This window comes from Dipteris shenzhenensis, chromosome 25 (genome assembly GCF_047967505.1).
Source record: "Dipteris shenzhenensis isolate YYH24624 ecotype China chromosome 25, Dip_SZ_1.0, whole genome shotgun sequence".
NCBI classification, from domain to species: domain Eukaryota; kingdom Viridiplantae; phylum Streptophyta; class Polypodiopsida; order Gleicheniales; family Dipteridaceae; genus Dipteris; species Dipteris shenzhenensis.
In genome coordinates, this window is record NC_141620.1 from 34055796 (window position 1) to 34074638 (window position 18843).

The window sequence follows — 18843 nt, forward strand, 5'->3', positions numbered from 1 at the left end:
AGGAGCGGGGGGGTCTGTACCTCCGTGTGCGAGCAGTTAGCTCAGTCAGTTTTCGGTCACGGCACGTTGATCCCAGGCCGAGCCCTTTGGGTAGGCCTGAATTTGGAGGGATCCAAGATAGGAATCCTCAACATTTATGCTCCCACAGACCTCAGATGCAGAGCCACCTTTTGGAGGACACTTACAGGGATTCTTCCAGACATGGATTCCTGGATTGTTGGAGGAGACTTCAACAACCTGGAGACCTTGGAGGACCAGCAGGGTAGAGATCCGGAGTTCACAGGTATGGCTCAGGCAGAGCAGTCAGCTTGGGACTCTTTCATCTTCGCGACAGGAGGGAGGGACAGTTGGAGAGACCCGTCCTTCCGGCGTTGGCACGGGAGCCTGGACTTCTCTTGGGGCTTCCGCAGGGACGGAGGCAGACTCCTGGAGCGGCTTGATAGGTTTTATGTCAGTGATTGGGCCATCAGCAGAGGTGGCCAGGCGGGCATTGTTCCAGGGACGACACTATCCGACCATGCGCCTGTGCTCCTCTCATTAGATTCGGCAGCCCAGACTCTCCCCCCCCGATCATGCAGGATTCCCGATTCCATCTTCTCGAGGGTGGACGTCCGTAGCAGCATTTGCAGTCTTTGGGACAGAGACTGGGGGGAGGGCATGGATCTGGTAGACTCGGTCGCGCAGGCTCTGCAGGAGTCCAGCCAGATCTGCCAGCTCGCAGCCCTACAGGTTCGACAGGATTGGTGGGGCAGAGAGAGAGCTCTTCGGAGGGACCTCGCCTCCATTCAGCGACTTCAGCAGTCTTCCCCGGGCTCGGAGGAGCTTCGGATCCAGGCCCTTCGAGCCAGAGCCCTCTTGGAGGAGACCCTCCAGCGTCGCTCCGAGTTCTCCTATCACGCCTCTCTCTCCTTCTGGGCCCGGAAGGGTGACCGGATGTGCAGGGAGTTCTTCAGGACACACGGCCAGAGAGCTGCAGGTGATCAGCTACGGAGTCTCAGGACAGCGGATGGTAGACTCGGTCGCGCAGGCTCTGCAGGAGTCCAGCCAGATCTGCCAGCTCGCAGCCCTACAGGTTCGACAGGATTGGTGGGGCAGAGAGAGAGCTCTTCGGAGGGACCTCGCCTCCATTCAGCGACTTCAGCAGTCTTCCCCGGGCTCGGAGGAGCTTCGGATCCAGGCCCTTCGAGCCAGAGCCCTCTTGGAGGAGACCCTCCAGCGTCGCTCCGAGTTCTCCTATCACGCCTCTCTCTCCTTCTGGGCCCGGAAGGGTGACCGGATGTGCAGGGAGTTCTTCAGGACACACGGCCAGAGAGCTGCAGGTGATCAGCTACGGAGTCTCAGGACAGCGGATGGTCACATTGTTACGGACCCGGGGGAGGTCATGGGGTTGGCCACTGACTTCTACAGGACCCTCTTCCAGCAGGAGCCACTTGCCCCTCGTGCTAGTCGTGACCGTGAGGAGGTGTGGAGGCACATTCCATCCCTGGTCCAGCCCAGCATGCAGGCGTCTTTGTTGGCGCCGTTCACCGCGGATGAGATGTTGGAGGCCTTGATGGCTATTGATGGGCAGAAATGCCCAGGTGAGGATGGGCTATCCCGAGCTTTCTTCACCTCCTTCTGGGACCAGATCCATCAGCCCCTCCTTGCAGCTCTGCAGGGGATTTTCAGCAGCGGTCAGATGCCAGAGAGCCTCTCCTCGGGACTGATTTGCCTCATCCCGAAGGGAGGAGATAGACAGGAGATCCGCCAGTGGCGTCCGATCACTCTCCTTACCACTGCCTACAAAATCCTCGCCAAGATGATCAGTGCCAGAGTTCGACCTCTACTCCCAGACCTCGTCCATGACACTCAGACAGGCTTTGTCCAGGACCGCAGTATCCTGGATAATGTCTTCACCTTTTCAGAGGCGGCGGAGTGGGCTCAGTACAGCGGTTCACACCTTGCCATTTTACTTCTCGACTTCGAGAAGGCCTACGATCGCGTGGATTGGTCCTTTTTGGAGGGGACTCTGGAGCGGCTAGGTTTCCCGGCAGGCTGGATTCAGGGTATCTCAGCTTTGTACAGGACAGCGTCTAGCAGAGTCATCATTGGAGGCAGGATGGGTGAGCGTTTCAGCTTGGAGAGATCAGTACGTCAGGGTTGTCCCCTGGCTCCTTATCTGTTTCTCTTCTTCGCCGAGGCCATGACTTACTACCTTCGGGCGAGGTCCACAGGGCTCAGGGGTGTTCGCCTTCCACTCCGGGAGGACACGGAGCTTCTGGACTCAGAGTACGCAGATGATACAGCCCTTTATGTCCAGGACGATGAGAGGATGCTAGAGAGGGTGCGGATGGCCCTGGAGGTTTTCTGCTCGGCCGCTGGTGCGAAAATCAACTGGAACAAATCAGTTGGTTTTCTCACAGACCCGGGGGCGTGTTCTCAGTGGGGGCGATTCCTGGGCTTCAGATGGATTCCACGTGGTCAGACAGCTAGATACCTTGGCTTCCAGGTTGGCCTAGACATTACGCCAGCTCAGCAGTTTCTCCCGGTGCTAGATTCCATCCGACGGAAGCTGGCTTTCTGGAGCACTGCTAAGCTGTCCCTTGCAGGTCGTGCTTTAGTAGTTAACCAGGTCCTTCTAGCCACGGCTTGGTATGTGGCTTCCTGTTGGTGCTTCTCGAGATCCAGCGTGGCACAGCTCAGGAGGTTGGTTCGGAACTTTCTTTGGTCTGGGGAGGATGGGCAGAGAGATACCAGAGCCAGGGTTGCTTGGCAGACAGTCATTCTTCCGCAGGCGGAGGGGGGTCTGGGGGTCATTGATCCAGAGCTTCAGAGTCAGGCCTTGTTAGGCAAGCTTATCATCCGCGGTTTGACCCCAGGGGGGCAGACGTGGAAGATGTTACTCCAGCAGGGAGTCGGCTCTTGTGTCCCGCGCCGAGGTGGAGAGTGGCTACCGTCCTTCAGGTGGATCTTCACTTCCGCCCCGCTCACTCAGCCCCGCTCCCCACTCGTTCGTAGCCTCCTCATGGTTTGGAGGCGGCTCCGTCTCAGTCTCATTCAGTCCCAGCCCAGCTGTCAGGAGGAGATCGATCGCCAGCCGCTCGTCTGGAATGGGCAGGTCAGAGACGCCGAGGGCCTTCAGTTGGGGGAGAGATCACATATCAGGTGGGACGGCTGGATGAGGGGGCCAGCCCGGTCCCTTCGAGTTTGGAGGGATACGTACAGACATCTGGAGATGGCCGATCTGGCAGACGCAGCGGGAGGTGCACGCGGAGTCCAGGCGAGACGCACGGAGATCGACGGAGCGATCCCAGCCGCTTGGTTGGCTCCACCTGAGCCTCAGGTCCTCATGCCTGGAGACACCCACTGGCTGGGACAGTTCACCCCCCGTGGCATCCCACTGGTGGTCGCAGGACGTTTGGATGACTCCTCTATCGCCTTCTTCGCGGTTTCAGGGGACGGACGACTCAGGAGAGAGGATGCGCTCATTGACCCCCTACTACCGTGGCAGAGGGTTAGGGTCGTAGGCCTTCTGGGGAAGGTCTGGCATACCGACCCTAGTATCGAGCAGGACCAGTTGCAGCTTTGGCGTCTTTGGCTCTGGGAGGGGCGGGCCTTGTCAGAGCTTGAGTGGGACCCAGGAGAGTGGTGGTGGCCAGAGATTGTGACAGGACAGGGGCAGACTTCCTTCTTCGCTTACAGCACGACTCTGGGCAGGCGAATTCTCGGGAGGATGCAGAGCCGCCCCCCCACCCAGCGTCCTAGCTGGTACGCACAGGGTATCTCCAGGTTCTTTTTGCAGGCTTTCTGGAAGGCCTTGTGGGAGAGCTGGCGGCCGCGGAAGATCTCGTACTTCCTGTGGCTTCTTACCCACAAAGGTCTTCCAGTGGGGAGCTGGTTGAGGCAGATAGGCCAGGACGGTTGCTGTCAGATTTGCCATGCGGATGAGGAGTCACCAAAACACTGCCTGTGGAGCTGCATGCGCGCCCAGGAAGTGTGGAGGTGGACTTTCGGGCTTCTTACTCGTGCAGCACCAGAGCTAGGAGTGATCACTTGGGGCGCGTTCTGTTGGTGCAGCACCGCACCTGGTCTTCATCACTTGTTCGAGGCATGCCAGCAGGACCCCACTTTCCTTATCACACAGGGGACGTGGGGGCCGCTCGAGGGTATCCCACAGCACCTAGCAGAGGCTGATACAGGAGTTCGGGAGAGGCAGCCAGTCTGGGAGATTATCAGCAGCATTACAGGATGGCACATCTGGACCTCGCGCTGCGCGCAGATCCTCGGTGGCACCTCCTTATCGACTGCCCAGATCATGGCGGAGATTTGGAGTGAGATTATTCATACCCTCAGAGGCCAGTGGGACCAGATTCAGGGAGACTCCCGGGCTGGTCAGGAGAAGCGGAGACGCTTCCTCCAGGCTTGGGATTCACAGAGCCTCTTCTTCGAGCAGACTACGCAGGGCCTTCGGTGGCACTACTCACCACCCCGATGGCTGTTCATTCACACTCAGCATATTCCTCCGTGAGAGTATGATTTATTATGCTACCTTTTGGGCTGCGTCCGGTTTGTGTACGCAGCCCGTCAGCTATAAGCTGACCTCTTGTATCTTGTTCTCGAAGTAATATAATTAGAACTGTTTTTTCGGAAAAAAAAGTACTCAGCGAGGGCCTTAGCGAGCCCTTCGCTCCAGCCCACAGTGGCTTCACTTTTGTCCCATAGGCCCACGAGGCCTCTCTCTCTCTCTCTCTCTCTCTCTCTCTCTCTCTCTCTCTCCGTGTATAAGCCATCCTTCCCCATCAAGTTTTGTAAAACCCGCGTGGGTCTTGGTGGTTGAGGCTCTGGTTCATGTAGTTATGTGTGTGTGTTTGATCCTCGTGGTCGACTTCGGATACGCCTACTGTGTGCGTCTTGGCATTGTTGCTACGAAGTAAAAATTCTCTCTCTCTCTCTCTCTCTCTCTCTCTCTCTCTCTCTCTCTCTCTCTCCATTGAACTGAGAGCACTACGAAGGGTTTTCAAATACATAAAGAAGGTCAAGTCCATGGGGTCGCAGAGATTACCAATGAAAGCATGGGAAGCAAGTAAAAGGCCTCAAAAGACAAACAAAAGCAAGACGCTATCATTTGGTTGGTGGCAAGACATTCAGAGATGGTTCCAAAGATGGAGAGTAACATCCTGCCTGGAGATGTCATCCGGGGAAATGGATGAGAAGGCATTTCATAAAGCTTTGTTGGGAATATTGCAGCAAAAATGGCAATCAGCTGAAAAAACGGCTTGGGGAGATGTCTCAAGGGAACAAAGATTTTGCAAGCTGTGTGACCAAGAACAAGTAGAGACAGAAGCACATGTCCTCCTTACATGCACACGGTATGCCTGCATAAGGAGGGACTTTAACAATATTACAGAGGAACACGACACCCTAGCAAGCTTGCTCTCACATAGCCATATAGCCACTCTGGGTAACTATATTGCCAAGGTTCTTAAATATCGTGAATGTTGTATTACTCAATGTATTTCAAAATAATTGTTCTCCCCCCCTTCCATAAAAGGAAGGAGACACTTGTATCGTGACTTTTATGGGTCCCATGGGTCGGTATTTCGGCCCCCAAAGGACGGTAATACATTCTTCTTCTTCTTCTTCTTCATCTCTCTCTCTCTCTCTCTCTCTCTCTCTCTCTCTCTCTCTCTCTCTCTCTCTCTCTCTCTCTCTCTCTCGCGCGCGCGAGAGAGCAGTCCCTGGGACACCTGACCTCATCTGAGGCGCATCGCATCTCACGTAGGATGACACGACGTAAGAAGCGGACTTTTCTCACTCGCACGATTGATGAGGTGGTCGGATCCTTTCAAGGGGGAGACCCAACTATCGGCTAGGGACTCCTATCAGAGGGACCCAAAGATTTGGCACAGATATGCATTCTTTTTATACAATATCCCAGGGCAGATGCCACCAGATATGTCCTCTATACCTAGACCCATTACTTGTCACTTGTTCACTACGTAGAACGTAAGGAATGCCCTCCTTCATATGCACAACCGAAGAGCACCAGACCATGAGGGGCTATGTACAGAGCATTTTGCACATGGACAGGAGGTCTTGGCCCTAGTTCTAGCGCAGTTGTTCAACCATGTAGTATGTCACATATTCCCACCTCAAGGTTATCATCTTCAACACATCCCAAGCAGTGCTACATCAACATCGACGTCGACATAGTTTCACTTACCGGTGGAGATAGTGCAGTCCTACACGTACCTAGGGGCAGTATTCACGAGACCAGGGTTCACGATAACCCATGCCGCGAGAGCACGACTCACACGAGGGAAGGGAGCCATGGCCCGACTAGAGAGAGAGTATTTCTAAGCACATTTCTAGGATCAACCAACGAAAGGCTTGCTTTTTGACACTCTCGTGATACCGACTACCACGTATGCACCACCTTTTTGGGGGAGTGACCTTTCAGGTACTGACTGGAAGGGATTGGAGAGGCTACAGGTTATCATGGGGTCTAGGCTGATTCGGAGTAAGCCTTCAATCCCTCACAAGATCATGCAAGCAAAGTTCGCCATGACACCTCTCTAGGTGGACGCCCTCTTCTGGACCGTGACGTTTCTCCACATAGTTTGGGCCCTACCTCAGTGGAGATTACCGAGACTGGCATTGGAGTCATCCCGACGCCTGACAAAGAGAGGCTTTGATATAGCATGGTATGTGCGAGTGTCCACTTGGTTTGATAGACATGGTATCCACATGGATAGGCTCCCCTCCTTTCAGTACAGCATGGATGCACCACCAGAGCTACTTCCACATGATGAGATTAACCGTATCATACGGTTAGACCTCCTCCAACTTCACACTTCTCGGGCTTGAGGAGGAGGGGGGGTCAAGAGTTCCCCACCAAGACCCAGTTCTATCATGACCACTTTCTAAGGATATCAGAGCATGGTCTCATCATCAGGCCCCATCACCTCGAGGATAGGAGAGTCTCACACGCCTTGCGGATTGCTATCGGACAGATACGATTCTCATCCCACCAGCTACGGATTGAGGCTGGGAGAGCGACCGGCATACCTAGAGAGCAGCGGGTCTGCAAACTATGCACGATGGGGGAGGTCGAGACAAAGGAGCATTTTCTCTATGTTTGTCCGGCCTACTATGAGATTTGTGGGCGATACCACTCTCTTTTAGGAGGGGCTCGATTTCGGACCACTTACTCTACTGATACATTTCCCCAACCAGGTTTGGATTGGACTCTATCTGATTGAGATGCGAGACACAGAGATTCCCTCGTGCGACAAGCCAAAGATCAACTAGAGTCGATGCCTCGGGACATCGAGCTAGACCGCGCACAGACTCGCGTCACTGATTTTTATGCATCTGAGTCGACACCAGACAAGATCGTGGGGGAGGAGCTCGAGGAGATAAGAGCACTATAGATCAGCAGTGAGGCCCATCACCACGATGTGGTTGGACAAGAGATACGGAGACCACACATGACACGTGGGACGACCAGAGCACGCACGATTAAGGCTCGACCTATCTCAGCCTCCTCAGAGGAGACCGCGAGAGACAAGGCATTACTCTCAATCTAGCCCATCGGACACAGAGATCCAGGAGAGCGCGCCCCCCGCCACCGCAAGAGACAACCCGACTGACACAGATACGTGAGCTCTTTGCATCACATCAGAGGACCACCAAGGAGCCGGGTTATATATAGTCTCCACATGTACTTGGAGCTCTAGTTCTTAGCAGTTGACTGCTCCTGTTTTTTTCCTACTACATTTTGTACTAGCTTTTTGCACATTTGCATTTTAGCACTTAGTACTCAGCAAGGGCCTTAGTGAGCCCTTTGCTTCAGCCTCCCTGACGAGCCCACACCTAATCTCTCGCACATACCAAGACCTATCTCTTGCACTCTTTTCACTAAGGGGGGCATCAAAGAAGTGGTCATGAAGCTTCATAATGGCCGAGCGAAGGATCATGAGGAATTATGTATCGAGTTTGTTGCATACGGGATTGATATCCTAGCCCCTATCCTTGCAAAGCTATTTAATGAAGCAGTTTGTCTCAGTTTCCCACGCACTTGGACCCTCAACACTATCACACCTATCCACAGGGCATGGGATCCCAAGTATCCAAGTAACTACATGATCATTATGATAGGGCATGTCATGTCCAAGATATATGCTTCAATGCTAGATATAGAGGTCAGTCGCTATGCAGAGATGCAGGGACTCAGAGCAAATGGACAGCCAAGCTTTTGAAGTGACCACGAGACCATGGATCACATCCCAACACTTAGGAGTCTCACAAGGGAGGCCAGGACACAGAGACAAAGGGTATATTTTTGCTTTGTGGATTTTCGCAAAGCCTTTGATACAATACCTCGAACATGCCTCATCAGGCGGTTACACGAGCTGGGATATGGGCCGGAGATAGTTTGGGCTATTATTGCACTTACGAGGGGGTTTTTGGAAGGGTTCGAACGAGGGGTGGATGGACAGATGAGATCTTGAGCACCATTGGGGTCAAACAAGGTTGTCTACTCTCACCGACCTTGTTTGGCCTCTACATAGACTAGCTTGATTTTTTTATGAGGACACTAGGAGGAGTTGATTGCTCTCTTGCCGGTTACTTCTTTTGTACGCTAATGATGTGGTGCTCTTATCCTCATTCACTGAGGTGCTCCGAGATCGCGCCTAGCCCATCCTAGAGTATATTCACAGTTTTCTTCGACGCAGAGCAAGTTGCTACCCTGGCCGTGGTTAGCAGGAGAGGCAGAGACACTGAGACCGAGACGCGGCACACCCGACAGAGGACAGACGCACAGATCACACTCACTAACATCTTCTCTATTTTTAGACCTAGGGTGAAAATAGACCTAGGGTGCAGCGGACCACAGGGTTACAGTGGCGCTCGTCAAACCTCTCTCTCTCTCTCTCTCTCTCTCTCTCTCTCTCTCTCTCTCTCACACACACACGCACACACGCACATTGATGCCATCTTCCAAACAGTGACATATCTTCACAGGGTATGGGCCTTGCCTAGATGGAGGCTACCACGGTTAGCATTAGAGTCATCCGGTCTACTAGCCAAGTGTGGGTTAGCACAACTTGGTACGTGTGCATGTCCACATGGCTTGACAATCAGGGTAATCAAATGGATTGCCTCTCCCACTTTCAGTACAGATAGGATACCCCGTCCCTCCAGCTCTATATATTGCGGACTTGGGTTGGGCACCAACAGTTCCCCACCAAGATCCAGTTCTACCACGATCATTTCCTAAGAGTATCATAGGATGGAGTGATTACCAAGCTCCAATATTTGAAGATAGACAGGTCTCACATGCACTAAGGATTGCCAACGGACAAATGCGGGTCTCGTCCCCTCAGCTGAGGATCAAGGCAGGGGAGCCACATGCACATTGGCTAAGGTGGAGACACGAGCACTTCCCACGCACTAGCCCTAGGATCCGAGGATGGTGCCATTGTTTCTTTTAGGAGGGACACGGGTTCGGGCCACTCTTCTAACTCATTCACTTCCATGACCAAGTCTACGTTGTCCTCTTTTTGATGGAGATGCAGCGACATAGAGAGACCCTACTATAGTAGCAACCAGCAGGAGGTGACAATATACCTAGATGAATCCAGGAACATTCCCAAACTCATCCTCTAAAAACACAACACAGTGCAGTTTCAATCTCATGATAGTCACTCACAAGGTTGAAAACCATAAACTCCGTCATGCGTAGCAGGGACTAGCTACTATGACATCCCCACCGAGGTCATCAGCGCCCAACAGTGGGTGTAGACCATAGTATAAAAATATGCTCTCACACATACAAATCCACACACCCACACATACTTGAGCATCCATTTATACAAAGTCTTCGTACTGAGTTTCTGTCGGCACTTCGGAGGTGAAGGGCACACTCAGCCATGACGAAGGCTAGCACTAAAGGAGAATGCTAATCAAAAGGTAGTCCAAAATCTCTTCATTCAAGCTAGAACTGCTTGTAAGGTGACAATATCATAGGAGACAAATCGAACACAACAACGCGTCACCGACCTCTATGCCTTAGAGTCAGCCACAAGATATATAGGGGTAGAGAAGTAGGAGATAGCTGACATTAAGGCAACATGGATCAGCGGGAAGGGACGGCACAAAGCGGTGCAGCCAACGACACAAAGGATGATTAGAAAACAAATGATAGAGATCCAACAATCCTTCACTCAGAGGAGACAGCCCGAGTCAAGGTGTAACTCTCTAGTTATGGCCCACCAAATACAGACATCACGGAGACCACACCCCTTGCCAAGACGAGAGATGGCTCAACAAGCGCACTATAAGTGACATCTTCGCGTCTCGTCGGAGAGCCACCATGGCCCCCAAATATGTATTTGGAGCACTAGCTTTGCTTGTCTGAGTTTTTGAGATTTAGAGATTATTAGCTTAGCGTAGCGCTCATCAAGGGCCTTAGCGAGCCCTTTCCTTCAGCCAAACACAGAAGATTACACATGCAAGTGCAATTGACCACGTGATCGTAAGCCCGACTATACAACACATACTTGAATATCTTAAGATTGACTTGATTCTGACCACAAAGCAATGCCTCTAGGCCTCATAGGGACTAAAACTGCTGCAGAAAAACAGAAAATTATTGCGTACCCCAGGCTGTGAATGGACTACGATAAGACTCATATTTATGAGAAGGAACTAGAAGCAGCAATATCACCAAGTCAAATGCCTTCTACTTGTCACGCAATGAATAAATGCATAACAGAAATACTGCAGGTAACAGCCCAAAAGTGTGTTGCCAAAAGCAAGGGGAGGCGCATAGGAATGCCCTGCCTCCACTGGTATGACCAGGAACGTAAAAACACAAATAGGGCTTGGAAACCAGCAAACACAGCAGAGAAAGAGGACAAGCTTGGGCATACAAATAGGTGGTGAGGAACAAAAAAAGATTATTTCTCAAGAGCAAACAGCTTGAGAGTTTAGAGTAGCTGAAACAAAATCCCCAAAAGTTTTTAAAAAAATTACATGTGGAAGCATCATGGGAAGAGATGATACAGTTTCTCAAAGACCTCCACAAAAGAGATGGGGAAGAGAGAGTCATCGTGAAGTTTCTATCGAAGCAACAAACGACATCAGAACGGAAGAAGACAATGCAACTATTGTCAAGCCCTCTGGTTTCCCGCCTCACCATAATCAAGCCATAGGGTTTCCATGATCAGCATCATAAGAATCTAGTATCTCTTCTGCCAAAGCTTCGTCCCATGCCTCCTTCCCGGTAGTCGGGAAATCTTTAGGAGCTTCTTGCTTGTCAGAATACCTCTGATATTCTCATTGCCAAAGTCACACAATGCCTCTTCTGGCGAGGTATGAAAAAGCTAGCAAATGGGAAGGCTCCAAACACACAAGGACTAGTGGCACATGGGGATGAGAGAAGACAAAGAAAATGCTCACCAAGCTTATGAATATGGCTCTGAAGGATTAAACAACTTTGTAAGGTGTGCCGATCCACAAGGAACAAGACAACAGAACAGTGAAAAACTAATGCGCTATCATGGTGAGCAGCCTAATGGCCAAGTTGCATGGCAATATCATTTTGCAAAAAATAAGCAAATGGGCGAAGACGCAAAGCAAGGTTCCGCCGCAAGCACTGTACAATGGAACATTTGGTCGCCATACGGGCTGTGCATCAAAGGGAGCCAAGCATGTCGTCTATTGTTGCTTTCTAGACTTCAAGAAAGCCTTTGGCACAATTCCACGTAAGAAGCTATGGAAAAGACTAGAAATGCTCCAAGTTCCTTGAAAACTCAAAAAGGCTACACTTCTATTACACGAGAGAGTATAGCTGAATTGTAGATGGATCATGCTCCATAACAAAAGTTGTCATAAGTAGCAACATATGAGGCTGCCCCCTTACACCAACGCTTTTTGTGCTCCTTATCCATGAACTAGAACATTGGATGAACAGCAGAGAAGCAATCCAGATTGTACGATATGCCCTACTATCACTTATTTACGCGGATGATGTAGCCTTATTCAGCAAAAGCAAGGACATGCAAGCACACTTGGATGCATTGGGAAATTTCTGCAGACACTCAGGTATGCAAGTCAACATAGCCAAGACAAAAGTAATATATATCTAGATGAATCCAAGAACATGCCCAAACTCACCCTCAAAAAATGCAACATCGTGCAGTTTCAATCTCAAGATAGTCACTCATAAGGTTGAAAACCATAAACACCATTCCCACTGACGTCATCAGCTCCCAACAGTGGGTGTAGACCATAGTATAAACATACGCGCTCATACATACAAATCCATACACCCACACATACTTGAGCATCCTTTTATACAAAATCTTCGTACTGAGTTTCTGTCAACGCTCCAAAGGTGAAGGACAGACTCAACCATGACTAAGGCTAGCACTAAAGGAGAAGGCTAATCAAAATGTAGTCCAAAATCTCTTCATTCAAGCTACAACTCCAAACAATTTCATTTTAGTCTCTCCAAGACGAGCATCTAAATCTAGCTAATAGGGCAATGCACCACTTAAGATAGAAAGAATTATCGCAATACCGACAGGCCGCAACATAGACGAAAACTTCACAAGGTGAAATTCGCATGTCTACTAATACGACAAAAGCATATATCTAGATAAATCCAGGAACATGCCCAAACTCATGCTCTAAAAACTCACCCAAGAACACTTACAAAAGTAATGGTGATTGGGACTCAAAATTACACATGGATTTCACTTTCGAAGGGGAGCCTGTAGACTCAATCACCACATACAAATTTAGGGCTGGAATTTGCAAATAAATACAATTGGAATACATGCATGAAAAGAAGAATTCTCATCGGTTTGAAAGCTTTGTACAGCTTCCAAAATAAGTGCAGAAAGGCACGCCTAAAAAATTGGGAAACAAAAAAGTTTCTATTTATTATGCTTGTGCAAACAATAATCCTTTATGGGTGCTCACCCTGAGCACCTTGACTCTCTAGAGCTTATAGGAAAATAATAAAAACTTTACATACACGCTTTCTTGTAGGAGAGCTAGGGGTTAAGGTACAGCCACCCTACCCCATCCTTTTGACTGATGCTGCTATGATATCTCTTGAAGGGAAGCATTATGCCAATACATGGCCTACCTCACCAACCTTGACTCTCTAGAACTTATAGGAAAAGAATAAAAACTTTACATAAACGCTTTCTTGTAGGAGAGCTAGGGGTTAAGGTGCAGCCACCCTACCCCATCCTTCTAGCTGATGCTGGTATGATATCTCTTGAAGGGAAGCATTATGCCAATACATGGCCTACCTCACCAAGCTTGAGAAGATGGATGCCAGCAGGATACCTCACAAGGCACTGGAAGCTACACAATTCATTGGATGGCACAAAGAGGGAATGAAATGATGGAATTAACGGCTATTGATATACCAAAAGATGCACGTGAAGTCTGAGATTTAGTGACGTGGAGGCGTAAGTGCAATTTGACAAACGGGAAATTAATTTGATGGACAGATATAGAATGCAAACAAACCTCTGAGAACACATATCAATGTTTAAAAGGCATCTAACCTGCCAAATGAGAATCAGATCACATGATCTAGAGGTAGAGAGGGGCAGGTGGGCAAAACCAAGCGTCCAAGAGGAAAGAATCTGCAAAATCTGCCCCACATGAGAGGTAGAAAATGAGCAGCATGTACTCCTAAGATCTAGAGCCTATGAACACATCAGAGAAAACTATGGGGACTGCAGAGACATCCTGAAAAATCTGTCGAAGCAGCCAACCAAAAAGCTATTAAGCTACTTAAAAGAAGTCTTGGAACGCTCCAACCAAGTACTATGACTAGCACACAAGCTAGCTCAACAAGTACTCACAATATATATCTAGATGAGTCCAGGAACATGCCCAAACTCATCCTCTAAAAACACAACATAGCAAGTTTATAATGTTTGACTTTCACTAAATATAAAGGTGGTCGCCAGTCCCCATTCCCCATAGCTCATAAAGGGTCCAAGCAGACTTTAATACAAAATCTCTCTCTCTCTCTCTCTCTCTCTCTCTCTCTCTCTCTCTGTGCATGCGCGGACGTGCGCGTGTAGGTATACCCAGAGAACAAAGGATTCACATGCTATGCACCCTCGGGGCGGTTGAGAAACATGAGCATTTTCTCTGTATGCCCAGCACATTATGAGATACAAGGACGCTACCACTGTCTCTACCTGGAGGGGAGTGGCTTCGGTCCACTATCACAACTGATCCATTTCCATGTCCAGGTCTGTTTGAGGACCTATTTGATGGAGATGCGCGGACACAGGGAGACACTCCTGCGGCAAATCAAAAAGCAACAAGAGGCAGCTAGACCACAAGACATGGAGGCTAACCGGGCACAACAACGCGCCATAGACTTCTATACATATGAGTCAACTCCAGGACAGTGTGGAGTAGAGGAGGAGGAGCTAGCTGATATGAGGGCAGCACTGAGAGAGGGACGCAGAGATCACACGCGAGACAAAGAGTGCCGAGGGCACATTCTATTGAGGTCCGACCCATCACAACTTTCCTCAGAGGGGACCGACAGAGACGAGGGGTCACCCTGGACATAGCCCACAGAGTTCAGAGATCGAGGAGACCGCGCCCCCCCCCCCAACGCGAGACGGCTCTACAGAGGCAGATAAGAGATACTTTCATAGCTCACCAGAGAGCCATCGCTGTGCCGGGCTTCGATTTCTGAGTCCCAACTCCGAGATCGACTTGATTCAGCTTATGATTGATTGGATCTGATTATGGTTATGATTTTGTTAGCATAGATTAGTACTCAGCAAAGGGTCCTCGCGTGCCCTTTGCTCCAGCCCACTAAGGCTTGTATGAGTCTACTATTTTTGCGCACTTTGTCCCATAGGCCCGCGAGGCTCCTGCAGAACGTTAAACCTTTTGTTTTGACTGCAGGGAGTCTTTTTGCTTCTTTGTGTGTGTGTGTGTGTGTGTGTGTGTGTGTGTGTGTGAGAGAGAGAGATTGAGATTGGCGTTCTCGGGAGGCCTCTCGGGCCTATGGGACAAAGTACAACATGGAAAGAAACTCATACAAGCCATAGAGGGCTGAAGCAAAGGGCGTGCTAAGGCCCTTGCTGGGATATGGTATGCTAAGCTGTATATCTCAAAAATATTTCAAAAAACACAAGACTGGAGCTGAAAAAAAATGAGAGGCTGAGACTCAGTAACCGAAACCCGGCACCATGGTAGCTCTGCAATGGGCTGCAAAGATATTCCAAATCTGCGTCTATTACGAGGATGTGAATTTCGTGTGCATCTAAACCAGTGGCTACTCCCGTGGATATTTTGGCCGCGAGGGATTGGCCTAGAAGAGGTGTTTACTTCCTAAAATTCCCTACTGGCCGCGAGGATTGGCCTAGAGGAAGCGTCAACTTCCTAGAAGTGCCTACCTCGATTTCTAGAGCACCCACTAGGCCCAAGTGCTGGGTCAAGGCTTCTCTGGAAAAAAAAAGTGATGGGTCAAGGCAAGGCTAAGAGGGGTCTAAAAGTTGGGCCCAAGGAAAACCAATGTATCATTGGTTGGAGAGGGTTAGAGCTTTAATGTGGGAGCAAACCAATGTTGTCATTGGTTTTGGGGGTTAGACTTTAATGAGGAGCCACGTGGAAATCCCTCATGCAAGCCTATCTATCCCTTATCCCTTCCCCTCCTTCCAAGTAAAAAACGTACAGATTTGCCGTTTTCTTCTTGTTGCCCTCTTTTTCATGCATCCCAAGGTCGTTTGCCTTCACCTTTGTCTCTAAGGTTCATTTTCCAAGGCTTCTGTACAGCTGTACCGAAGCATTAATTGCTGTGGTGCGGACCAATCTGATCATGCTAGCTGTTGCATGCTTTCCCAAGCAGATTGTACGGCTATTCCTCTTGCATTCGATCCATTTTTTGCTTTCCGGTTGGTAAAGCGTGTTTTCCTAATTGTACGGACTGTTCTGCACCTCCAGAGATCCTATTGCAGATGTTTAGCCTTTCTTTGACTGGTTTCTGGCTTCTTTTCTGTGAGCCTTGCTCTTCCTTCTCTTTTCAGCTCTCAGAATCTTTATCCTCACTTTCTCTCTCTTTTCCCCTTGATTGGAAGCCATTCCTACACCCTTGGGCGCCTGGACACAGGATAGGTGCAAGACAAAGCTTGCCCCTCTGCAATGGACAGCGGGTATGGATATTCCAACTTCATTTTGAGCAGATTTACTACTTACAACAACAAATAAGAGAGCTCAGACTCATGGTTGCAGCCCTCACGAAGAAAGTAAAGGAGATGGAGAGCAATGGCAAGAAAGAAATCATATAGGAGGTATTGCAGATACATAGTGAAGCAATGCCTGCACCACAGTTGGTGACCAAAGTCCAGGACATGGTTATCAATCAGGTCAAATCGATAAAGGAGGAAATTTCAGCAACAATGGACAATAAAATCAATAAAAGTGAAGTACATGGAGAAGTACAAGAGCAGGAAAAGAGGGCTGCTAATGCCCGGTGTCTACGCATTGGAGGACTACCTGAAGGTTGGCATGAAGGGAGCCTAGCAGCAAAGATTGATAACATCATAGCAGCAACCCCTCAGATTGAGTGGGCATGTGCTGCCCAAGTTGGGACACAAGCCAAAGTGGTTCTCAATAATAGGAGGGCAAGAAGCAAGATTCTCACACAAACCAAGAAGCTGAGAGGCACTAAGATATGGATCTCAGAGAAGCTCCCCCCGACTCAACTCTAGATGAAAGCCATAGAATCGAACAAAGTGAAGGGCGTTTGCAAGGAAGGAAAATGGGCTGTCTATAGAGATGGAAAAGCACTTATCAAAGACTTCAAATCCAAACCCAAGGACTCTCAGTCTTATACTGATGTAATGCAGGCTGATAACTTTTCGTAGTAGGTCGTAGCTAATCTATAATAACCTTGGCCCTTGGGGACTTCCAAGAGACTCTCATTCTATAACTGATTTTGGTGTTTATCCTTTTTGTGTGCGCTTTGTCTCATAGACCCATGAGGCCTCCTGCCGCCATTAATCTCTCTCTCTCTCTCTCTCTCTCTCTCTCTCTCTCTCACACACAAGCACGCGCGCGCACAGCGAGAGAGCTTACTAATGGCTTTCACAATCTTGTACAGCATATGCAATCCTTCAATGTTCTCTAGGTCCTCCCAAACTGTGAACAATTCCATGAGCTTGCGCAAGAAGCTTGCCTGAAAATCCCCAACCCCCAGAACCAAAGGGGAAAAAAACAAAACAATATAAAGATTAAAAGCAGTGATCCTGTGTTTTTAAATCCGTACAAAAATATAGAACTGCACAAATTATTAATGCCCGGCACACCCAAATTCAAAAATGTGAAGCACATGACAACACTGTCAAATACAGCAACCAGAATCCGAAAAAATCAACTTTCTCTTTCGTTTCAAAACAATAGCAAGATGCAAAACACCTGCATTACAAAACTCCAGCCTCGGGTGGTCTAGCAAGTCACAAAGATTTACAAAACCAACCTGAGAAAAATATATATTGCACCCAAGAAGCACTCTAATAAAGGAGCAATAATACAAGTATATTAAGTAGAAGTCACAAAATGCTGCTTCCCACTGAATGAATGCTAGCCAGACTTCTATATCTCTTTTTCAACTCAAACATTATGTTCTCTTTTTGGACTGTGCGCATTGTATGCCATGGTTTTTCTTCTCATTTGCAATTCTTTTGGGAAACCTTTTGGGACGTTGTGCCACTGATGTCGCATAGGCTATGTATCCCTTTTGGGGGGAGGGGGGGTGTGGGTTTCTCTGTCCTGGATGATTGACTCATCCATCCCTATATATGGCCCATTTGCCCACAGCCCTAGCTGCCATGGTGAGAGTTGAGTGGGGAGTGAGACTTGGCTTCGAGCAGTTTTAATGACAAAGAAATCCCAAGTGCATGGTAAACTTACACCCAACTTCCACTGGGATAACATGTCTTGCATGTGATTGTAATGCCTCATTCAGAAAGGCTCTCTGCATGGGACATCATTGCTGACAGGCACATGACTCAATAGAAAGAGGGTGAATAAAGAACATCAAACCTGCCCACAAAATACAGGGTAATTGTTCCTGATGGTATCGCATGTATAAGCTGTTCTCATTTGTTTTGCTCATTCCTGAATTAAAAATAACAATAGTGATCTCAGCTCCTTCCATCCCTCTATGCAGAGCACATGCTAATTGTGTCTCAGGATTAGAAATAAGGGAAGAATCAAAGACCCCCAAAAGGGCTATATACAGACGTAGCTACTGGATCATATGATCAAAAACTATATAAGCTTGGTGTTGAGCCTATGGTTGCTAGAATAGAACAGACCAGTTTAGACTTGAGGGAAAGCTGTACCATATGCTTTTTAACATAAATGGTTCAATAAGAGCCAAGGAAAAGTAGAAATGCTTCAGTAATAACCAAGAAAACATTGCAGCTTGTGCACGATGATGTTTGGAGACCCATGATTGACTCCAATCTCTGAAAAAACTCGACTCCAATCTCTGAAAAAACTCTCTATCTTTAAACTTTAACTTGATTACTTTTCTCACTTCAGAAAATTCTCTTTCTTGGTCTTGCCATGCTTTCAAAGTTTAAAGCACTCACTCAAAGCGGTTGTGAGCTGATAAATTTACAACTGACAAAGGGAAGAAATATAATACAAGTCAAATGTCTGCAATGAAAGCGTGGGGAGTTGCATTGTCTTTAATGGCCTGGCTTGAGGCTTCAGTACGGCCACATGTATCACCAAGAGATGCCTTACCAAGGCTGAATGACTCTCACTCCATTTAAGACATATGAAGGATAT

The 18843-nt window shown here is 48.8% G+C and overlaps 1 protein-coding gene across 1 annotated transcript in view; it reads right to left on the reverse strand.

Annotated features, from left to right (window-relative positions):
- Positions 1-18843, reverse strand: part of LOC147885784 (uncharacterized) — a 123071-nt gene that overhangs the window by 88188 nt on the left and 16040 nt on the right. Inside the window, exon 9 of the mRNA XM_087396069.1 lies at positions 17122-17221. Within this exon, the coding sequence (XP_087252195.1) occupies positions 17122-17221 (100 nt within the window). The remainder of the gene's footprint in view (positions 1-17121; positions 17222-18843) is intronic.